At 35.5% G+C, this 24,860-nt stretch overlaps 1 protein-coding gene across 2 annotated transcripts in view; it reads right to left on the reverse strand.

The window, feature by feature from the left end:
- The window catches only part of Tmprss15 (transmembrane serine protease 15), a 99,571-nt gene that overhangs the window by 45,838 nt on the left and 28,873 nt on the right, over positions 1 to 24,860 (reverse strand). For both annotated transcript variants that reach the window (XM_075953666.1, XM_075953674.1), the window contains 6 exons: positions 23,836 to 23,942; positions 17,035 to 17,175; positions 16,242 to 16,391; positions 5,760 to 5,865; positions 5,309 to 5,459; positions 2,564 to 2,699 (listed from right to left, as the gene is read on the reverse strand). In XM_075953666.1, the coding sequence (XP_075809781.1) occupies positions 2,564 to 2,699; positions 5,309 to 5,459; positions 5,760 to 5,865; positions 16,242 to 16,391; positions 17,035 to 17,175; positions 23,836 to 23,942 (791 nt within the window). The remainder of the gene's footprint in view (positions 1 to 2,563; positions 2,700 to 5,308; positions 5,460 to 5,759; positions 5,866 to 16,241; positions 16,392 to 17,034; positions 17,176 to 23,835; positions 23,943 to 24,860) is intronic.

Consider the following 24,860-nt stretch of genomic DNA (forward strand, 5'->3'; position numbering starts at 1 on the left):
TTAACATAAAATTGTGCATAAAAATGTTTTATGCTATAAATTTAGAGGGACCACACAGAATGTAAGAGTACTGCCATATTCAAATGCCACAAAGCCCAAATTACTGCATTCATATTGGTATTAACCCAAAAATCTAGTTCCAATGGCCAGAAGAAGAATATGACAAAATATCAGGATAGCAAAAGAATTCTTGGTGCATATTTATTAATAATTACAGGTTACTGATTCATGTGACACTAGAAACCAGGCAGATACAGTGAATTACAGCTAGGCTAGAATGATAGACATTGGTGCTGAGAAGTACACCTGTGAATCTGCTTAGTCTCAGAAGACGTGAAGTCCATCCCCAGCACTGGAAAAAAACAAAACTTCTGCCTTTAGTGGACTTTATAGCAGTATTTTATTGTCTGTTCATCAGGGTTCCTCCGCCCTCTCTTTCAGATTTCTGAGTGCCTCATTTATTCATACATTTCCTTAATTAAATCTTGTCTACTTGACACATTAACCATGAATAGTATACTGTTTAAAATATTTGTTTTCCTGTCATGTTAAAATTTTCAAAAACCACCTGTGCTGATACTTCTTAGGTCTCTTTGGCAGTGTCATTTGCAGAGTGGATATCTATGCCTTAAATGAATGATGGGAATGCTGCATCATTGAAGAAATATTCAAACATTTCAGTGTGCAAGGAGAGTGAACACTAGCCTTTTGTTAGGAATATAGTGAATATTCAAGATGGCAGCATGAGGTCTGTAGGAACCACAACTTCATTTAGTGACAGCTCATTTTAAAAAAGATGTCAAATATCAATCATTTTTTCTAGAGGACTTTGGGCTTGTTAAAGTCATGTAGCTGAAAAAAATCTGCTTCTTAAAACAAAAGCAAAACTAAACAAAACAAACAAACAAAAAACAGATGTGTTTAGTGTGTTTGTCTGTCCATGTGTAACTGTGTGTGTGCGCGCGCGCATGTGTGCGTGTGTGTGTGTGTGTGTGTGTGTGTGTGTGTGTATGCATTCCATAGCAAGCTTGTGAGGGTCAGAGAATAACTATGGGAGTCATTTCTCTCCTTCATGTGGATCCCATGAATTAAACTCAGGACAACAGGTTAGATTGCAAATGCCTTTGTCCACTGTGTTCTTTTGCCAGGGTCTTTTGCTTTTTATTTGTTTGTTTTATTTTGTTTTAGATAGAAGTTTTAATGTAGAAAAATATATGCTTTTCTGGGTATTTTAAGTGTTTCAGATAAAAGGAGAAGAGGAAATTCTGTGTTTGAGTGTTCAGATATATCACAAAATACTCCCTTGGTTCTCTCAGATTCCCATGATCACAAGACTGAGGGCATGCCTCAAAACATACCAATGCACTGAGAATATCCTAAAAGACAGGAGCTGTGTTATATAAGTATCTTTATCTGTGATTATCCTTTTATGGTCTGTCAAATGCCATGGTCTTATAATAGGGTGTGCTTCTTCAGACATGAATAAGATGAATGGTAATAAGGTTTCTTTGAAATTACAGCTTTTCAATTTGACCTAAGAAAAGTAGGCATACGATCCATTTTGTTCTTTTGAATTAAAAGCTATGGTAGGATTGGAAATCTCAGTTATTGCTCAGCTATGCTGCCGCCAAGGGAGGGTATTCCAAAGCCTTGTCAAAGCATCACTTCAGGATGTAAACATTCCCCATTCATTAGGGATGTCTGGTAAAAGTTTGGATTTAATATTTACTATCAAATTATTCCAAAATAGAGTTGGGGTGTGTGGTGGTTTGAGAGAAAATGGCCACCAAATGGAGTGGCACTCTTAGGAATTGTGGCTTTGTTGGATTAGGTATGGCCTTGTGGAGGAAGTGTCTCACTGTAGAGGTAGGTGGCTTTGAGGTTTCGCATATGCTCAAGATACCACCCAGTGTTTCAGTTCACTTCCTGTTGCCTGAAAGATATAGAATTCTTCGGCACCCTGTGTACCTACATGCCACCATATTCCCACTCACCACGCTCCCTGCCATGATGATAATGGACTAAACCTCTGAAACTCTAAGCTTCCATCACAATTAAACATTTTCCTTTATAAGAGTGGTCAGGGTCGTGGTGTCTCTCACAGCAATAGAAACCCTAGCTAAGGCAGAGTGTTTCAGTCTTAACTGAGCTGTTATGATTTTCAAATCCTTCCTAAAAAGCAACTAGAACCTCGGTAGCTCTTCCCCCAAGAGAGTATACTCCACTCATCTCCACCAATGTGGCACTGGAGTTTGTATTTTAATGAGAACGAAATAAAAGTTAGCACTGTCACTAAATTTAAGATAGAAATTACTAAATTTATTAAAAATAAATATATTTTTAAATTACTAAATCATATTTTAAATATGATTGACAACCTTATAACAGATAAGTGAATATCTGTGAATTCATTATAACACATCACTGGCTAGATACAGTTTTTCTCATGGTCTTTATTTTTACTTTGATTTTCCATTGAAACACTATTAGGCCGAGATAAAAGCAATAAGCTGAAACAAGATAGATTCATGACTTAGGGAATACACATAATGGGTTTACTTACTAGGAAGCTCTGGTGGAGGTGTAGGAACCAAAGTTGGTTCTGGATAAGGACTCTCACTACAGATTCCATTTGTTAGGTTTATGTCATCCAGACCTATTGTACTAAAACCAGGGTTTCTAAATGCATTGAATACAACCTGAAATTCAGAGAGGCATATATTATTATTCCACTCTAATAATTTCTGACTTGGCTCTTCTTATGGCTTAATAACTCAGGGGAAGCGGTATTGCCAATTATACAATGCATAATGAAATACTCCACATTGAAATATTGATAAAGCATACTGTTTAAGTTCTTTTGAGAATCTCAACCTTTATCTTACATATAAATCTTAGCAAAACTATTCATGCATGTCTTCTTTCTGAGTTAGATTATAGTCTTATGATTTATTTATCTCTCTTCTCCTGATTTTATCATACTCTGTTTTTCTTAGTAAAGCCTATACATAATTTGGATGCAGAGAGAAACCTCCTGCCAATCATATTAAAAATCCAAATGTCTGTTTTCCCTCATACTAGATACCAGTCCTGAAGAGTAGACACTCTGATTATATCATTTAAATAGGGAAAAAGGAACATGAAGAAATGAGTAGCATAACATGAACATTCAGGATCAACCAGTACTGGTCCTAGTTCACTTAGGGTTCTGAATTAGCATTCTTAGGAAGGTGCTAATCATAAGACGAACAGTCTTGGTCACAGCTCCTGGGTTTATAAATACCACAGTAGGTTCTCAGATATTGTGACTGTTTTCAACTGTACTTCCTTGGACCTATCTCCAATAACATAAGATTGAGACAAACATAATACTTGCTGTGTGGTATTTGCTATCTGAGCCACATAGTATATATTGTCTTATTTGATTTTTTTAACAGAGCGTGTATTCCTCAATTCATTATTTTCCCATTAATTCCCTAGGTCTCATACCAGATATATCCCAATAATTGTGAATTATTTCTTTTCCAGAGGAGAAAAAAAATTTAAGGAGATAACAGCAAGTTGTTTAAACGTTTCAATACAACGGCATAATAAAAATGTAAGCTTGTATTCTCCAACAGATGACAGTATCCTCTAAGCCCTACTGTATGACTGAAATTCCAAATAGCCCTGATCCTCATGCTGACCATGGTATGTCCTATACCATCTTACCTATGAATATTTCTGAATCAACAATAGTAACAGAACAACTTTCTGTGCGGCAATTTCCTCCATCCTGAAGGAAACTCCTTAAAAGTCAGGATATTCTAAAGGAAGTTAAAACTTTCCATTCTGCAGGGAGATTCTTTTAAACTTGGGAAGCAGACAACTTAATAGATTTGAGAGTTTGCTCAAACAGATGGGGTTCACTGGGTCTGCCCTCCCCAAGATTTTCTGTTTTAAGAACTGTTGAGAGATACTCTTGGACAGGCTGAACCACCTGGATAGGCTGGGGAAAGCTGATCTGATCAGAAAAGGCGCTCTCCAACCTCTGAAGTGTTTCAAGTTTCCAGCTTTGGTGACCCATCATCTACACCAAGGTGATGCAGCTGTCTTTGAGGAATTTCTGCTCCTGTAAGTAACCACCACACCCACACTTCTGTAAATAATCCCCATAGAACTCATTGGCTCACAATTTTGGACTTTGTTGGTATCCTTACTTTGGCCTGCCTATGGTTCACTATCTGGGGAGAGTAGATGTTGGTGCATATGTCACCAGGATTAGTGTCATACAATATAATTATAACAATACACTGTAATAAAATTAGTGCGATAGGAATTATTAATTTACATTCAAAGCTTAAGGACTGTGATTAACAAAACCATGGAAGCTAATCATGAATAAAGTATCATCATGTGCATTTGCAATGTGGCAGTATCTTTTTTCTTGTAAAACTAAGACCAAACATACTGTACCAGACCATTGCAGGTTTAGAAAAAAACCTCAATGGCCAGAACTGCCTGCAGAAATGCTGATTTTCTCATTTTATTCATCTATTTGTCTCTGTTTGATATTCTATTTTTTTCTTTTTTGAATTATCAGAGAACAAACAAAATTAATGAAGAAAAATTCAAAGTGAAGACTAGAATATGAAAAAATAAAGGGAAGGGTGACAGGAAGAAGGCAGATGAGGGTCACTGATTATGGCTCTATGTCATAAGGGAGGATCTATGCCTCTGGTGATAACATTGTCTGTTCAAATATACATCGTCTAAAAGTGATACTAACTTGTATCAAATTATTCAATTAAAACATTGTTAATTTGGTCAAACTAATAGGGCACATTATCCTATATTTTAATAGCAACAACCCTTAGGAAATAAAGGCATTAAATTCTTATCTGGAAAAATTAATTCAACTTAATGCAGAATAAATGATCAGAGACTTCCCAATGATATGGCTCATAAAATTCCATTCTAAAGGAAATCTACCGAGATTAAGTCATAGTGGGGTTGGCTGGTGGATATTGATGGACACGGATGTTTAACTATGAAATGATAATTATCTGGAATGTGTAGAGCTGAACAAGATAAGGCAGAAGAATAGAAGAAGGTATTGATGAAGGGACATGAAGCAGCCTTCTTTTCTAAGGGTGTTAGAATGTTAATATCATAAGTGATTCCTCAAAACTAAAAGAAAAAATAAGGTAGATTTGAAAAGAAGAGAAAGTTACTATGTTTTCTCCAGAAACTACTTTACTATATCATTGTAAACTATACTCACACATTATAAAAATACACATAGAAATTGCAAAGTATTTTTGCAAACCTTAAATTTCCCTGTTTCATTAAATGTAACTTGTCCATAATTCCAATTCCTCCCATAATTTCCTGTTCTTTGAAAAACTGTCTTGTCTGTGCTTTCATCACTGCTGATTTGGATGCTTAAGTTGTAGACATTTTCACAACACATGTAATACCTGGAAATAGGAAAAGATGTTTAGCTTTTAACACATTGAATAAATTCATTTTAGTTCTCTCTGCAGATTTTCTTATATTTAATTATATATTTTTTTCCCTTTGGGTGTTTCTGGGCAAGAGGGTCAGGGGTCCACCAATACTTTGCTGTTCTATCAATTGTAAAAAAATAATAATACAGGCATTAAAACTTCAGCTATCTGATCTGAGGCTGGTTCTCTAACAAAACTGTTGCTAGCCACTCACAAAGATAGCATTTCAGTATATCCGACCAGAAGTCAAGGACCTTATTGGAAACATACCAGAAATGAAGGCAGGCAGGCTCCGAAGCGAGCTCTAAAGAGAGGCTTAAAAGCCCCACTCTTTCTCTTCTCCAGCATTGTTCAGTTGGTGTAGAAATGTAAAATCCTGTAAAGCCAACCAAGAACTTTTACTTGCTTAAAGCAGGTAACCATTTAAGATGAAGCTTTATGACATGTAGTTTTCACATTGGATGAGGTACCAGAATAGAGTCTGGAGTGGTTGAGTCTGCCATAATAAATTGTTTAAGAAAATCACTCTTGCTGAAGGTTAATATTCAGGAGGATGCCTATATGTTTTTCTTTCAGCAAGCGATGAAAGGAGACAGAGACAGAGACCCAAATTGGAGCACAGGACTGAAATCTCAAGGTCCAAATCAGGAGCAGAAGGAGAGAGAGCACGAGCATGGAACTCAGGACCGCGAGGGGTGCACCCACACACTGAGACAATGGGGATGTTCTATTGGGATCTCACCAAGGCCAGCTGGCCTGGGTCTGGAAAAGCCTGGGATAAATCCGGACTCTTTGAACATAGCGGACAATGAGGACTACTGAGAACTCAAGAACAATGGCAATGGGTTTCTGATCCTACTGCACGCACTGGCTTTGTGGGAGCCTAGGCAGTTTGGATGCTCAACTTACTAGACCTGGATGGAGGTGGGGGTTCCTTGGACTTCCCACAGGGCAGGGAACCCTGATTGCTCTTTGGGCTGATGAGGGAGGGGGACTTAATTGGGGGAGGGGGAGGGAAATGGGAGGCGGTGGCGGGGAAGAGACAGAAATCTTTAATAAATAAATAAATTAATAAAAAAAACTGGTAAAAAAAAAGAAAATCACTCAACTTTGGACTTCTTACTTTAATTATAATTTTCCATACATCTAGAAAAACTCATAGCTTGACAGGTAATCAGCACATGGCTGACTGTATTGAGATATTCTATTTGGTTAACTAACAGGATACACAATTATTTAAGCATACATTTGATGACAAGGCTAAACGTTCCAAAGAACACTGGTTTTATATCCCATTGACTACACTGCATATCTTTACATAAGAAGGTGCCTGATTTTATAAGGGTTTTTCATATTTCTGTATTCATTTGAATGATAACTAATCAGATCACTGTGGAGCAGGCAGCATACTAATCCATATAAAAGCTTTTGAAATAGCACAAGATACTGCATAAGTGCTTTCTGGTCTAGAATTCATTATTCAAGCCAATGACTTGAGTCATTTCTAGTGTGTGAAGTACAGTTAGGTAAGAATATCTTAACATTCTCTTAGGGGAATTTACTTCATTCTTAGTTTGAAACTCATATATTAAGACAGAAGCAGGAATTATCCAGCAAAGCATGCTACAAAGCAAATGAAATATTGGACTAATAGAATTGGATTGTCATGCATTTTTTATGAAATGCCCAAATGTGTTTGCTTGAAATCAACATCTTCTCTCCTGTGCCTTTCAACAGAAAAATATAGGCAATGTTGTATATAAAATGCAATCTCATTCATTTGTAATATGCAGAGTAAGAATAAGATACGAAGAAGAGAAAATCAAGTAGAAATGTTTATAAACACATACTTAGACCAATGAGGCAAAAATTATCTGGAATAAATGAGTGTTCTATCAAGGTGAAATAGTGTTAAAAGACTTATAAAAGTAATATATGCACATGCATTGCATTCGTATTACAAAATGCATGAATGTGTTTCACAGTTTATACTAGTAACAGACTACTCACATTTTATTTATGCTAAAATATTTCATGAATATTTTATCTATGTCTGGTCTCATATATATGAAGCTATGTAAAAGGTCAGCTTCAGATTCATCACACAAGTCCCAGCCCCTGCTCTCTATGAGCTCCCAAATAAACCCAGTTGGAATTCATCTTGCTGTTAGTTGCTTAGGGCATGATAAGAAAGAAGTACTGAAGTGGTCTAAGTACTTGAAAACTTTTGAGCTGGCTGTTAATTGTGTGATAGAAGCAACATCATGTTGCTCTGTCTGTTCTGGCATGTTCACCCAACACAATCCATTTACTAGTTATAATTTGAAATGTGCTAAGTATCTTATTCATTCATTTAGCGATAATATATTTAGATCTGATTGTATAATTAATATGATGTTTTATTAATTAAATTATTGACTTTACGTCCTTCTCCCTCTCTCTTTTTCTCCCACTCTCTCACACCTTCTCTCCTCTGCCTGCCCCCCAATCCATGCCTCTTCTGTAATCATGCAGAAAGGGAAAGCCCCCCTTCCCCCCATGGGTTTCAGCAGAGCCTGGCTTATCAAGCTGCCCCAAGTCCAAGCATCTCCTCTGCTATTAGGCCTGGCAATGCAATCCAGAAAGAGAAATAGGTTTTCCAAAGCTTGCCAAAGCCCTAGGAATAGGCCCTGCCCCCATTTACAGGAGTCCCACATACAGACTAAACTACACAACTGTTATATTTATGCAGAGAGCCTCACTTGGTCCCATGTAGACTTCCTGGTTGTGGGTTCAGATTCTGTAAACCAGGCTCCCATGAGTCACGCTAGTGGTTTCTGTGCATTTTCCTGTGACTCCCTGAGTGTGGCTCAATGTTTGTCTTTGGATCTGTGAATCTGCCTGTATAAAGTCCACTTAAAACAAGATTAATTATAGAAATGATAGTACCTTTTATATTTTGGAAAATAAACTAAGACAGTAAACATCATGCATCTGTAAATATTGTTATATACAAAATAATTTACTATATTACCTATTATCTTATTATTATCTAAGTGAGTTAAATTAATCAACTAAAATAGGTAAAATAAATTCATTATAAAATTATGAGAGTAGAGTATGCAATTTACATTAAATTTAGTTCACTCATGCAATTATTCTTTAATTTAATCGATGATATTTTGATATTGATCACTTGACTTATTTAACACTTACAGGATGCAATAGGAATACTCAAAGAGAATACATTTTATTTTAACCTATTGAGAATTTTTTCTAGCCTAGGAGATTTCCTAATATAGAGGATTAATGTTTTATGCTCACCAATTTTCTCTCTTTTGTCTCTGGGAGAAAATACATTTTTTAAAAGTTCCAATGTTGTTATTATGTTTCTTTTTAAGTTTTCTCAAAATTGACCATATCTTTGCCTTCAATAATTTGAATATGGCATAGACTTAACTTTGCACCTCATGTGATGAGCTCCAAATTAGCTGTCTACCTAGTTGTTTACTCTCAGAGTATGGAGTAATATACAGACAGTGTTTTTACTGGAGGATAACATCAGGTGGAGGAAGAAATAACAGCAACTAGGGATGATGGCACTAGGTCAGGATAACATTTCTACAGGCTAAGTTTTGTGAGCCATACACAATAGTTACCTCGAAAAACAGAACCTCAATTGATAATTGATCTAGGCGGGCACAGCCTACTATGGTACTATTCTTGGGCAGGATATCCCAAGATCACCCACCTCCATCAGTTACATCTTCATTCAAGATCGTCTATGTCTACAGCAGTTACAGAATCACTCTGTTGGGGCCTCTTTACTACGGCAGCCATATCTTCTAATCCTGAAGGACCCAGGCTCTCACTAAGGACCTCACTTTGGCAATTCTGTTATGGCTTCAGAAAAGACCCTGCAGGATGTATGCTGCTGACTCAGCAGGATGTGCTATGTCTTCCTTCCTCTACCTCATCCTAAGTTACTGAAAACATACACACACACAAAACAAACAAACAGACAGCAACAAGAACAAAAAAAAACCCTGTAAGATACCCCCATATGGTAAAGAACCAAACACAAACAGGCTAAGCTAGCAGGCTCCAGGCATACTTTTCTGATAAAGGTGGAATGTGGCAACTACAGCAGCTGCCCAAAAGATAGCACCACCCTTGCAGCTGCAGACTACCAATTAACCAGACAGGTGCTCCCAGTTCAGAGGTACATCAACCTGAGTCTGTTCCTTTGCAGTCTGTAGTCCTCTAGACACCCTGCACCACTGCTAGTTGGGGTCTCTCCTACTCCAGTGCCATGTCAAACAGACAGAGGATCCAGTTTTGAACTCGAAATTAAAAGATTCTTTGCTTTTGCATTGTATTTGGTCTCTTTGGTGGTCTTTGGGGGTCTGAACTTTGGGTACAACAGCTCTAGCCATAATAAGTGATGTATTGTATGCAAAATATTTCTTTATGATTTGATTCTTTGTGTATTTCCAAATACCCAAAGACATTAAGGACATTTTAGATCCTGTGTCAGCTTATGACCATATTCTCCACCTTTCAATTATTCTGTTTTAAAATACTGTCTTTTTACTTGAAGAAAATTTAACCTAAGGATTTTAAGAAAGTCTCCTTGATACAAGTGACGACTAACTTTGAATTTTCAGAAACACATTTTACTTCTCTGATGTCGTTTTGTATAGTGTATTGCTAACTCTCTTTAATCATAAATAGAATATGCCAATTTTTATTAAGTGTGAACACTTGTGTATGAGTGTACATACATGTGCTTGTACATGTGTAATATGGGATTCCCCTTTGTGTACTATGAACATGTTGTATTACCATTGGTTAATAAAGGAGCTGTTTTGGCCTATGACAGGGCAGAATAGAGCTAGAAAATAAAACTGAATGCAAGGAGAAAGAAGGTGGAGTCAGGGAAACACCATGTAGCTGCTAAAGGAGAAAAACACGAGAACCTTACCAGTAGGCCACAGCCTAGTGATAATACACTATTAATAGAATAATAGGTTAATTTAAGATGTAAGAGTGAGCTAGGAACACTGCTAAGCTGGTGTAGGTGGGTCTTCAATCTATCTGTTGCTTTCATTGGTTAATTAATAAAGAAAACTGCTTGGCCTGATAGGTCAGAACATAGGTGGGTGGAGTAGACAGAATAGAATGCTGGGAAAAAGGGCAGTGAGGCAGACGATATAGCTCTCCTCTCCAAGATGGAAGCAGGTTAAAATCCTTACCGGTAAGCCTCATGGTACTACACAGATTATTAGAAATGTGTTAATCAAGATGTGAGAATTAGCCAGTAAGAGGCAAGAGCTAATGGGTCAAGCAGTGTTTAAAAGAATACAGTTTCCGTGTAATTATTTTGGGTAAAGCTAGCCGGTGGCCGGGAGGTGAGCAGGGAAAAGCAGCCCGCAGCTCCTTTTACTACACTAAGCTACTGGCCAAACAGTGTTGTAATTGATGTAGTTTCTGTATGATTATCTGGGACTGGGCAGCCAGGACATGAACGAGTGGTCTCCGTTTATACATGTGTGTGTCTGCACACGTGCATGTGCTTATGTAGGCCAAGGTATGACCATGATATCTTGCTTTTCTCTGGCTGACTGAGTAGCCCCAAGGATCCTCTAATTTTTCTGCACACCCTCCAGCCATATTGTGGCAAGGCCAATGCCTACTGCCTACATAAGCTTTTTACAAAGGTGCTGGAGAAGCTAGTTCAGGACTTCAATATTTGCTTGGTGAACACTTTACCCATTAAGCCAGTTTCTGAGGCCTGTAGCATTTACTTATTGAAGAATTCTGGAAAACTGAGTAGTGTCTTGTTAATTTTTGTATTTTCTGTTTGGGTTAGGTAAATGTTGTTTAATATATTCTTATATCAATTTGACTAGCTTCCACTTTTATTAAAGTCCTACAAAGAAGGAATGACTCATCAATATTTTGCATAACCATACAGGATTTCTATGGTTTAATGACAATATTTTTAGCTCTTTAATTTTCTTGAAATGCATTCTAGATCTCTTGAAATTAACCTTAAAGCGAGCTGAAAACCAGAAAATTTAATAGTCTGTTAACTCAAGAATACAATGAACTTTTTCTCTATTCTTACATTTTTCTTACACTTCCTCCTGTCCCCTTTTCTGTCTGTCTCCCCATGAGCTGAATTCAAACTCTGTCCTGTTGACACCCCAAGTAAAATTGTAAATTCTGGACATGCTTTGGTGCTAATATCATGAACTGAATTAGAACTCTCTCCAATCAACACCCCAATTAAAGATGTAAATTCTCTCTCCCAAGGTCCCCATGTCCCCAGTTTACTCTGGAGATCTCGTTGAAGGGGAGGAGAGAGGCAGGAAGGGGAGCGGAGAAAAATGTATAGCTCAATAAAAATCAATAAAAAATAAATAAATAAAAGCTGTAAATTCTGGGTATCTATTGATGCTGATATAGACAGCAGAACCCAGGGAGATGATTGTGATTTCTCGAAAATTTGAGGTCTCTTTCCAGAAGAAACTAGGTTGATTTTAGTAGTTTCATCAGTCTACTTGTGGGTTTAAGATAACTGAATCCATTAGGTAACTATTGCTAAAAGGTTTAATAAAATAATTGGTTTAAATTTAGTTTCTTTAAATATGATAAAGTAGTACTATTTTCTAAAATTTAATACAAGAAAGATAAGACAAAATGAAAAAAATGCTACATTAAAAGGATATAAATTACACTAAGAAAGTATATTTATTTGCCAAGTTGAAATGCAGATATGTAAAAGAATATATATAATATATATAAAAGAACTTTTATATATATCCTAACATCTTTTTTTTTAGACAGCAACTTAGAATAGAATCAAGAACAATTGTCTCTTGAATACTTTTGAGTCATAAAAAGAAAATCATTTTAGCAGTATATGGCATTCTGTCAGGTATTTTTTCTGATGTTTGTAGAACATAGTGATGAATGTTTATACATCTTAAGCATCTAAATCTTATTATCTTCAACCATATTTTCTAAGGGAAGGTAGAGAAGAAAAATACTTTACCTAAATGGAGGTGGGGCAGTAAAATTTAGCCCTAACTAAGACATCAGGGTCTTAATTTTAATGACTCTATTTTACCCAAATGCTACCCTTCAAAGCTTTAAAAACAATTGCAATTGTGTCAAAAAGAGCAGAAAAAGAATCTAAGACCAGCTAGGCCCTGTGACACCTACATTTGCAAAGTCTTTTTTATGCTACTAACCTCATTTGCCCCAAATGTTCAGAACAAATAGGCTCTCTCTGAGCATGCCAAAGCACTGCCCTGCATCAGAGCTAACATCTCCCAATCCACTTCACTTTTAAGAGGTACAAAGAAACCCTGAGAGCTGACAGGGCAAAGATTGAGGAGCTGTGGCTCCCCCAAGAGTGAATTCTTTAGAAGGTGTTCTGGAAAAAGTTGAGCAGTTTAGATATTCTTCCCTAAAGTGATGCTAATTCAAAGTTTATCTGTGCCATTTAGGTGCTCCTGTCTTTGAAAGTGAAGGCTAAGAACAAAAGAACCCTGCATGGATAAGAAGAACTGCAGGAGAGGTTTAATTCTCTTGCATTTCAGAAGTACAATGTTCTGACACATTAAAAAAAAAGCCAGTTGGAAGAAAAATACCCCTGGAGGTGAATGACTGGTAGATTATGAAATCACAGCTCTAAGAGTCAGAGAGACCTATTAAGCTCCACCATCGCCCTCATTACTTACGGCCACTGGTGTGCTCTGTCCTGCTTGATCTTGTCTAATTTTCATAACCCTGGCTACATACCTTTCTCCTGAGACTCCATTTCCCTCCCAACTGTTTAAAATCTCCACCTGACACTCATCTTGCTTCACTTTGGGCAGTTTCATCTCCTTTCTGTAGTCATTTACTCTGTTGGCAAGCCGAAATCATTTTCCCTCCTGTAATGTACTTAGACTCTTTTAAATAGCAACGAAATTATTTTATCTCTATTATGATGACACGAAAGTAGAAAATGATAATTTTAACATCAAAATTTCAACTGCATGACACGTATCTGCTATAATCAATAGGTACTAGTAATTTCCTGAATGCTCATCTGACTCCTGTTGTTTAACTGCGGTGCAGACATTATTAAATTTTTTTTCACAAGAGGAAACAAAAAGTGATCCTGTTATTTAGATGTTTCAGAATGTCTGTATAGGGCTAAGGAGATTACCAACCAAAGGGTTAATCTTCATCTGGGTGAGTTAGTATTTTAACCATATGCAAGGAGGATCTTAGATGCAATTATTCTCGGCTAACTATCTAGGATCATTTTCAACATTAAATATCGTTTGCCTTTTGGAAGCAGCCATGTATGTAGAGCACATTTGTATGCATTTGTCTATAATGGTATGTAATGTTTAATCTTCAATCGATGGCTATTGGTTATTAGTAACAAGTAATAACCAATTGCAACTATTATTCATTTGAAGTTACATTCAGAATCTAACTTCTCACCACATCTGCTCTCTGATTCTGGTCCTTGACCCCTTCTCTGGGTCATTGGGCAGCGTGGCACTGTTGTCTGTCTCATTATCTTATCCTTCCACAGGCTGTGCTGGACCTTATGCTGCTTCCTCCTCATCCTCAGCATGAAATTGAGCACTACAGATGAGCCCAGGTCAGATGCATCTCCCAGTCCATTCTACTGCATCTCAGCCTGGTGGGCATAATGGCTTTTCCTCAAAGGAGCCGAAATTCTCTTCTATTCTCTTAGATCTCTTTTCTGCTTCTCTCTAGTAGATGGGATTGACTTTTGTGATCTCTTAGAAATTTGATTCATGTCACTTCTTCAATGACATCTAAAGTGATTGCCTTATATTAATTAGTACTTTTTTCCCCTATTTCTACATTCAAAGCTTTATGTTTTTCCAAGTTCTTCATACAAGTATTACTCTTCATGTAAACTACTTCTTAAAATATTTTAATAGAATAGGTGATCTATAAAACCAGAAAATATGTTTTTGCTTTTAATCCACAGATATATTATGAGCATCTCATACATAACTGAGAGGTCAAAAACTGAATGAAACAAATAATAAGAGGGAGTATTTGGTGGTTTTCGTGAAAATACATTATATACAGTCATAGTAATAAAATATTTAATCTAATTAAAGTAGATAAATAATTTTCTATTATCTGGATGTTTTTTATTTAAACAGCCAGTGTTTAACATGCTTCTATCTTGGGCAACACTTAAATTTTCAATGTCCTTTCACAGTATGTCAGTCACGGTTCACACTAAGTCAACCCTTTACTTTTCAGGTCATAAAAAGGAAAATACAGTGTGCGTGTGCTTAGACTTTTAGTGCTGTAATTTGTTTCATTGAACAAAATTATTCAGAAATGGGTAGTTGATTCAGAGGTGAAGACATTCACTTCTACATTCCGAATAGCTTTACATGGTGGTCAGACAAAAATAAAAGTGACTAGGTCTTGTCACTCGAAGAAAAGCTGTAGCAAAGGATACCAGTAACTCAGAACACCATTTTGGATAAAAGGAAAGGTTCATGCAGAGAAAGTCTCACAATTGTGTGCAAATTGTGATATGTGATATGTTTCCTCAGTACCTGATTACTGCAGTGTTGATGTGGGATTCTTGGTACAGTGTTTTTATCAATGACATTGACAGGTCATTTTGGAGAATGGATTTGCTTCTAAATATGTATGCACATACAAACACATACATACACTGGTACACACACATACATACACACATATACATATGCATATACACAGACTTGCACACCTATACATACATGAACATATACATATTTAGACATAAATACATACACATACAATATAAAAACACAATACATGCATATTCCCAAATACACATATATTTACACATATATACAAACATAAATATATGCAATACATATACACATGTACACATACATGAATGCACATGCAAACATAAACACACATATACTCATGCAAATACTGTTTGATGTTATTGTGATTTTTTCTTAACATTCACAGTGTGTACTCTTACTAAGTTTGTAAGCTTTATGCACTGAGTTTATTAGTTTTATAAATATATTGCTTCTATTGTCTCAGTAGTATCCCAGAATAATTCCTTATCTGTATATTTCCCATCATTTTCTTAATCAAATTATATTGTATTAAATGTTAGTGTTTCTACATGGAATCTAGCATCTCATCCACAGGAACACACCTTTACACACTGTAGCTTTCCTTGCAGTCTATGATCTCAAGTCACTTTTTTACCAAAAGAAAATCTATATCTGTGCTGATAGGATTCACTCACAAATTCTAAGGTCTTCTTAAAAACAACACTATCTGAACCAATGAACAAGTTTAGCAAGACAATGAGTGCTGGATCAATATACAAAACTAGATTATTCACAATGAATAATTGAAAAATGAAATTAAGGCAAAGCAGACTAATGGTCAGAAAAGTCAATTATCTCACACAAGTCCATTTACTCATTAATCATTTCAAAGCTATGGTTAAGAGTTTATTTCCTTATCTCTAATGACCTTTGAATACTTTTCATCATCATATCTGGAGAGAAGAGTAAAATAATACATGTTCTAAAAACAGGCCACTTACTGATAGATGTTTCATTACCATTTTCTTTTAAATATAACTATTAGTTAATAATAGAAAAAATAATTTTTCACTTAATGAAGCCTCATTCAAATGAAGTAATAGTGCATGCTTTTTTGTTTTGCTTTATGAATAAATGTAAACTACACCTGAATCGTTTCCAAATGTGTGGTCAAAAGATGGTCCTGTGAAGAGAGGAAACTGTGGCCCCCGAATTCTTGCCCACTCGTTATCGTCATCAAGATCCTGGACCCAGAAGCAAAAGCCATCTTCAAAAGTACAGTTGATTTTCGCATCATCTGTGAATTCAAAAACCTCTCAACTTTAATATTTGACATGAACAACTATAATAAATTATATAGAAAATAATCAAACTTTATATAATATTTTGATTGCTTACTTGCTGGGCATCAAGACATTCTTTTGTTTTAATCTTAAGTGTAAATAGTTTTATTTATTTTAAAATTTATTTTATTTAAGTTAAAATACATATTTTTTCAACCATGACAAATTATTATGTTTCTTACAGTATTGGGCTTTAAAAAACTTCTTTTGTTTATTTTTTCCATGTTGATTCCACTATTCACCCATATATTGTGTCCCATCTGCTTCTCTCTCCTTACAACTAAATTCAGTACTTTAATCAAATCGACTTCATGTTGATTTTTTCAGAATTAGTTTATGCTAATCTACTTTCACTTGTAATGTTTACTGAATATTAAAAACTAATTTAATTGTTAGATGGATTTATGAATTTCTGAAGCTAGTCAGTCGATGCCTATGAAGAATATCAACTACTTTTAATATTATTTGTTTCTAACTCTTATGTAAAGAGAGAATTAGTTAGGAAAGAACCCACATTGTGAAAACTTTAGGTTCTGCTGATGTTAAAAATACTACGGCATCAGGGGAGTCAAAGGCTGCCCAGTAGAAAGCACTTACTGCTAAGGTCGTTGCTGTTAAAGGTGCCGTAGGTCGCATTAAAGCCAATGTAATCACTTTCATCAGATTCTACCAGAAAGGCGACTGTAACTAGGTTGGAGAAAATTCGAACTGTTCCAGGATCAGTTTCCACAAAAGAGGCTATGAAAGAAAATGTTTACAAATGAGGATAATCATAATTTGTATCTATTCATAAAAGGAAAAGATGAATTGCTTTACCAAGCCGGATTCCCTGAAAGTCACAAGTTGAGAAGTTATAGGGATAAAGGTTAACTTTGAGATCCATACCACAGCAATGAGAGCAAGAACAGAGTCATCATAGTGATGTAAACAGTGCATAATTTTGGTTTACTTACCCATACTGCAGTGGAAACTCAAGTAATAATAGATGCTGTGGGCAATGGTCTGTAGCCTGTCACTTGTATTTTAGAGAAACATGCTGATTGGTCAGTGGCCAGGCAGGAAGTAGAGGTGGGGCAACAAGAATTCTGGGAAGAGGGACGTTTCAGTCTGCAGTTGTCACACAGGGACAGAGGAAGCCAGACACAGAACAAGCATGATGTGATTTCCCTCCCTGAAAAAGGTACCAAGCCATGTGGATAACACAGACAAGAATTATGGGCCAATATAAGTTATGAGTTAATAAGAAGCCTGAGCTAATAGGCCAATCAGTTTATAAGTAATGTAGACCTCTGTGTGTATTTTGGGGGACTAAATGGATGTGGAACTTGGTGGGACAGAAAACGTCAGGCAACAAGTAGATAATGTAAGAATTGCTTCTATGGAATTTATATTGACTATGTTATTGCTCTGCCTTAACTGTGCCACCTATAGAATATTTTTCCACTTTTGATTCTCAAAGATCAGGGCTGGAGAGATGGCTCAGCGGTTAAGAGCATTGCTTGTTCTTCCAAAGGTCTCAAAGATCGATATGCTTATGGTATTAATCATATCATTTATAACATACAACTTATAAAATTATCATTACATGAAATGCTTTCACTACAATATGTGGCTTACCATGTCTATCATCAAAGAAAATAATATCACTTTTAGGAGGATCTGAATTAGGTTTAATGGAGGATAGTCCACATATTTAAATGTGTGATATTCAGGCACACAAAAGCACATATTTTAGATGGGCAATCTGGAATCTGTATCAAATTTTGGTCTTTGAAAAATGTCAAACTTTAGATGGAGATCCCATCATTGCTATTTATTTTATTTTAAAGAAATACATCATGAAATATTGAAAAATATGTACTTCTGTTCAAATTAGGAAAACTTCAAATTAGATGGCAAGTTCAAGAAAACTCCATGGACGTATCATGCTCAAGCACTAAGCTTTGCATTAATGTCCCAACCATAATGTGTCTTTAATTCATATTTTCCTCGTGGAGACTTTTGTTGACCATTTGACCTAGCAGTCTCTTTGACTAATAACTAGCATGATTCTCATACTGAAAATCTCATGCAGTCACTTAGGAGATGTTAATATTCTAGAAGTTTTGCCTTAAGATGATCTGCCATCACCCCCAGCCATGATGTACATTGAAAATTTTTATACACAGTAGCTTCTGGGTGGATCAAATTAGTCTGAAGATATCATAAGCATACTTGTCAGTACATTGATCCCATATTTGCAAATGTTAAGGATCTGGTGCAGACAATTCAAGAATTGAGTTATGAAGTTCATTAACCTGCTTTTGGTATACATGCAATCCTCTGGAAAAAGTGTAAACTGTTTAACTATAGAGATGTCATGAAGCATTAATTATATTGGAAAACTCTTTTGACCCCAAATGGAATAAGAGCCACTGTGTCAGATGGTATGCTACACATCAAAGAGGGTACCATAAGGCTAAGATTTTAAGACTTCGGGTCTGTAGACAGCGTTGACTTCTGCCACACTGTGTCCCACTCTGTTTTTTTCTGTCCCCCTTGAATCTGATGTAATGCATGACTTTATGTGAGACATTCTTCTAAGGGATAAATAAATGGTTTCCACGTGGAAAAGTGGTTACTGCCTAGTAAATGTTCAATGCCTGACACTTTTTTTTACCTCAACAATTAGATTTTTTAAGTCCCCAAAGGCAAAGGTTATGAATTAATTTTCATGTGCCTCTGTTGTGTGAACAGAACGTGAGCACATACATTTTATTTTATGATTGAGCACATGTATTAAGATAGAAATAAACAGAGTTATTTAATATTCCTAATATATGTAAAGATTCTTGGAAAGAATATTGTATATTAAAAGTTGGATTTTCCTTAATATTACATTACAACTGATAGTATACATTTCATGAATATCTTTTTTAAAATTTGTATTAAAATTTTAAATTTCATGAAAATTTCTAAATTTTTTAAACTTGTATCGATATGAACTTACTTAAGATTGTGTAGTTATTATAGATCAAATAATCATTTGTTTTCAAACAGCAGTAATGCTGACAGATAATTTTATTGAAAGAGGATGCAGAGAAACACGATAAAAATGCAAGGAGCTTAGAAAGACACCAAAAAGAGAGAGATGGCAGATTTTCTATAGATTAAATTTTAACAGATGTTGTAAAAGATATTCACTATCTTTTATTTAATCAAGAAAAATGCTGGCATTATTAGAACATCAGTTTATGAGGGAGAAGACTTCAAGATGCTCACCATGTAGACTTGAGTACCAACTGGGAATTCAGTATGAGGCCGTGTGTTGATGATTTGGAGAAGTAACTAGATGCCTCATTAGAAAGATACATTTAGGTTAATATGAAAATAACTGTGGGATTATTTGCTTGGTAAATATGTGATGGAAGTATTCAGGACGGTATTCTCAACTTTTCCCAGGCAGTCTGATAAGCTGAGTTTTGTGAGTCGTGAGCTGAGGCAATTTCTTAAATTAATGACATACCTCTTCATGTAAATTATTACTATCAACAAAAATGAGTCAATGAGTACTTTTGAGTGTAGAAAAAGTGAGTCAATAAAAGTATAAATCTTATTAAAGCTGCTTTATTTTAAATATACTTGCATGTATTTTACTTAGTTCTATATTTGCTATATATTTTTTATAGTATAACATATCATTTCAGGAAACTATACAGTGTTGGTTGTAACTCCTTAGCTATACCTGTGCAGACTCTACACTGTAGTGACATTTCAATTGTATTTTAACAAATAAAGCTTGCATGGGGACTGGGAAAGTAAAACAGCCACATTGGTCAGCCTTACAGACCAGGCAGCGATAACACACACCTTTAACCCCAGTATCTACACTAGATTGTCAAAGAAACCGGGTGGTTCATGACTTTAATCCCGGTGGTATTCCTTTAATCCCAGTTCTAGGGAGGATTATAAAATGGTAGAAAACAGCTCTCAGTCACAGTCTCATTCTGAGATTTCTGGAGGCAAGATCACCATTTTTGGTCTGAGTTTGAGGTAAGAGCCAGTGACTGGCTGCCTTGCTTTTCTGAGCTTCAAATAGAACCGCAGTTTCTCTGTCTGAGCTTTTTTTAATAGTACTTCACCACACGATGGCAAGCTACCATATTCATCATGCACTGTGAGCTGTCCTGTCCTATGGGAGCAGAATTTACTAAGCATTTGGAATTTAAAACATGATACTCAAAAACATATTTTCAGGACATGGAATTTAGACATCAGTTTTCATGTGTTCATTCAGGCTATTTTTACTACATGTTTTTAAGGTGGAAAAGCGTTTCTGACAATGTCTGGTGAAACAGAACTATTGTCCCAGATGCCCAGCTACTTGAGTGAAGAAGGCAGTCTTGTAAACCCAAGCCATTCTGGCAGTTGGGGAAACTAGCCCAGGAAAAGTTGTGAGACCATGTTTCAAAACTAAAGACAACAAAATTGAGGATGTAGTTCAAACAGAGCCTTTTCCCCAGCCTATAACAAAGCTCTAGCCTCACCCTAACACCTCAGAAATTACAGATTATTGTTTTTGTGTGTGAAATGAAAAGGAGTCCACTTGGTCACAGTCCATGCCTTTAATTCTCAACACTGATACTTATTAAAATCATTAAAGTAAGATCATGCTTTCATGAAAGTACCTAAAGAACAAGATTTTGTCCTAACTGCTTGGCAATCTATATAAAAGTATTATCTAAAAGTTATTGATTGACAAATGCTTCTGAAATTTATCTATATTGACTACCTTAATAAAGTATATAACAATTGTTTTGTGACACTACATAATTTTGTTTCCTTATAATTTCTTTAGATAATTTCCCCAGATTTAAGAAAGAAATATATACATTTTCCATTATGACAAAATAAAAACAAAGTTTCTGCTATATATTCTGAATTAAAATTCATTGATGATTATCTGGTGAAGATCTTAAACAAAGGAACATATAAAAAGCAGTTTTGAAAACATGTGCTTGTAAATTAAAACAAAGTTATTATCTGCCTTTTAATAAAAATAAATTGCAAATACAGCTAACATTCATGATTATATAGTATGTTGTTACAGTATAAGAATACAAACCTCTTAGTCAAGCTTAAATAAAGAAATCCCTTGATTTTATAATTCAATCCACATACTAAATATTAGACATCATAATCATTATTTAAGAGTGAGTGCTTTAATTTTAATGACTATTTTTTACTTTATCTTGTTAAGATTGACATATTTATATTTTTAGTTTGAAACATTTGTGTACAATCTTTAACTTACTATTATTTAAATGAACTTTTATAAATGCATTCTTTTTATGAATATTAACTTCATATAACAATGTTATGATAATTACTTTTGTGTTATGACATCCACATGTCTAATTATCTCAATGTTTGTTTATTGTTTAACTGCAAAGCTAAATATATGAAAATACATTAAATAAAACCTAGGTATTTTAAGAGTAATGGATCAGGAAACATTCATATCTATAGGAAAGTGAGATTTTATAATCAGTATAGTTTTTATGCTTCATATGAATTGGGAGGCATTTAGTGAGATGACTGAAAGTGTCAGGGACAATTCTAATTAGCATCTGTGGATGTTGGCATCTACATCTAATACACATTGATGTTGTATTTGATTAGGTGATACTTATTTGACCCATAGTATTTAACTATGTGCATTATATCAGTCTTTATTTTAAGGAACTACAGTTTTTGTTGCATGCACCATCACCAATGGATGAGGAGCGGGTGTGTGGGGTAAAAGGGAGGTGGGTAAGCAACAGGAAGAGAGGAGGGAGGTGAAACTGTGGTTGGTATGTAAAATAAATAAATAATAAAAAAAAACAAAACAAAAAACCTCCTAGGGGAGGCAGAGGCAGGTGGATCTCTGTGAGTTTGAGGCCACCCTGGTCTACAGAGTGAGTTCCATAATAGCCAGGGCTGTTACACAGAGAAATTCTTTCTCAAAAAACAGAGAGAGAGAAAGAAAGGAATTGTAGTTTAAAGCTACAGAAACATCATCTGACTGTTCTATCAGTTTAAGTGAATGTGAACATATGATCTCATGCGTTGTAGGCATCCTCATTGCTTCACTTAGACTGATAGAGCATAACACATAACTCCTTCCATATTTAACTGAAGAAAGTCTTGTGTTGACTTCTGCCTCTAATGTTCTCTTTCTGAATTTAATTTACTTCCTTTTATCTCACTTTTCTCTTCTGAAATATGTATTTTGCAGTCATATTGGCAACATTAAATTAGAAAATTTACACAGATTATCAAGTACAATATCCAATCAATAATATGCAATAAAAATATGCATCTTTGACATATGCTTAAATATTTATCATTAACAAATAAATCAAACCTGTCTAACTAGATCAGGATCATGTTTCGTCATTCATACAATTCAAAGGTGAAATTATTAATCTTTAATATCGAGAATTATTTGAAACTTATTTTCTCAACTTCCCCATACTTGTAAGGAAAGCTCAATAATTTGTGTTTTATTCCACATTGTCTTCTTCATCCTATTTAAGTTCCTGGACCTACCCTCCCCTGATTTCATTGTCTGTGATGATTAGGCTGTGTCATTTTGGCCAATTGGAATGAAATTCATTGATGTGGGAGTCCCCTCTCTGTGTTGTTTGTATTGGTTAATGAATAAAAAAAAACTGCTTTGGCCTGATAGGGCAGAACTTAGGTAGGCAGAGAAGACAGAACTGAATTCTGGAAGCAAAAAAGCAGATTCAGAGAGACACCATGGATCTGCTGGAGACAGAGGCTGGGAATTTTACCTGGTAAGCCTCTGCCATGTGGCGATACAAAGATTAATTGAAATTGGTTAAATTAAGATGTAAGAATTAGCCAATAAGAAACTAGAGCTAATGCAACAAGCAATGATTTAATTAATACAGTTTCTGTGTGATTATTATGGGGATAAGCTAGCCAGGCAGTCAGAACGAACAAGCAGCCACTCCTTACAACAGTTCATGGATCTGGATTGATTGCTGAGTTTTCTCACCTCCATCACTGTCCATGCATTGATGATAAACTGTTCTATGTAGTGCTTTGAAAACAAGGTATTGCAATCTTAAGGTTTTTTGGTTTTAATAAATGGAGTCAACATTTAAACAATGAATGACACTTGATTTAAAAAAAAACATTAATTTCACATGATTTTAAAAAACTAGTTTTACGGCAAAAAGTCAACATACAGTACTCATTTCCTATTTTGACAGTGATAGCCATATTTGCTTTACAGACTTAAAGGGCAACTTAATATTCTGATCAAAATTCAAAGAGAAACATGACCACTGTCAAGGCTTCCCATTTATTTTCATTGTTATAATCAACTATACGCTTGTTTTAACTTACCTCTTAAAATTTTGCTGGGTCCTATACCTTCATAAATATCTAAAACATCAGTATAATGTGCAATAAAAGATCCAAAGCTGATCTGAATGGAAAGTCCTTGGCTTACACTAAATTAAGAGAAAAGAAAAAAAAGTTCTTAAGCTGTGATAAATTTCAACACATTCTACAGTTTGATTGGGTTTTCCATCTTGTGACAAAGCATATGGAGTAAGCTATCCTGCAAACACAGAACAGTTCTGTAACTACACATATTTAGGACCTTGTCATCTAGCACAATTGAAATTCTGCATTCAGTAAACAGAACCTTTCCAATGCTCTGTCCCTCTAGTCTCAGTAAATTAATCTACTTCCTTCTATGAATTTAGCACTGTTAAGTACTACACTTAATTGAAATTTTGTAGGATTTCTCTTTCGTGTATTCTGGCTTATTTCATTCAATGGTCTCAAGTTTCTATCATAAAACATGGATAAGAAACTCTTCCTTTTTTATGGCTGAATAAAGATGTTCCACAATACGTACATTCCACATTCCCCTTTCCACTTTATCTAACCTTAACAATATTAGTGAAATACTAATCATATGCTTGCTGTCTTGTTTACCAGAAATTTTGTGACTCTAAGTCATATTCATTGGATCACATTTGTATTCTGTAATATTTTTATACACTATATTATACTTATGGGTTGAATGATATCAATGTAACTTTTAGTGGTAGTTTCTTCGGTGGCAGAGAAGTCAGACGGAGGGTACTGCCTGCTGCTCCTCAGAACAGGCACGCAGGATGGAGTCCTGCCAGGGAAAGCAAGAAGCTAGATTCTTGTGGGAGCTCCTCCCACTCCTTCAGCCAATAGCTGCTGAGATACCAGCCCATTGGGGCGTGGTCTCTCTCCCTTTAAAAAAAGCGGCCACTTCCCTCCCCTCTCTCTGGCTTCCAGCGACTAGGCTCCCTTCCTGGTTGCGCAGAGGGCTGTTGTCTGGGACTGTGATCTGTAAGTTTTTCCCCCTTAAATTAATAACCATTCTA

Source organism: Microtus pennsylvanicus, chromosome 1, assembly GCF_037038515.1.
Source record: "Microtus pennsylvanicus isolate mMicPen1 chromosome 1, mMicPen1.hap1, whole genome shotgun sequence".
Classification (NCBI taxonomy): domain Eukaryota; kingdom Metazoa; phylum Chordata; class Mammalia; order Rodentia; family Cricetidae; genus Microtus; species Microtus pennsylvanicus.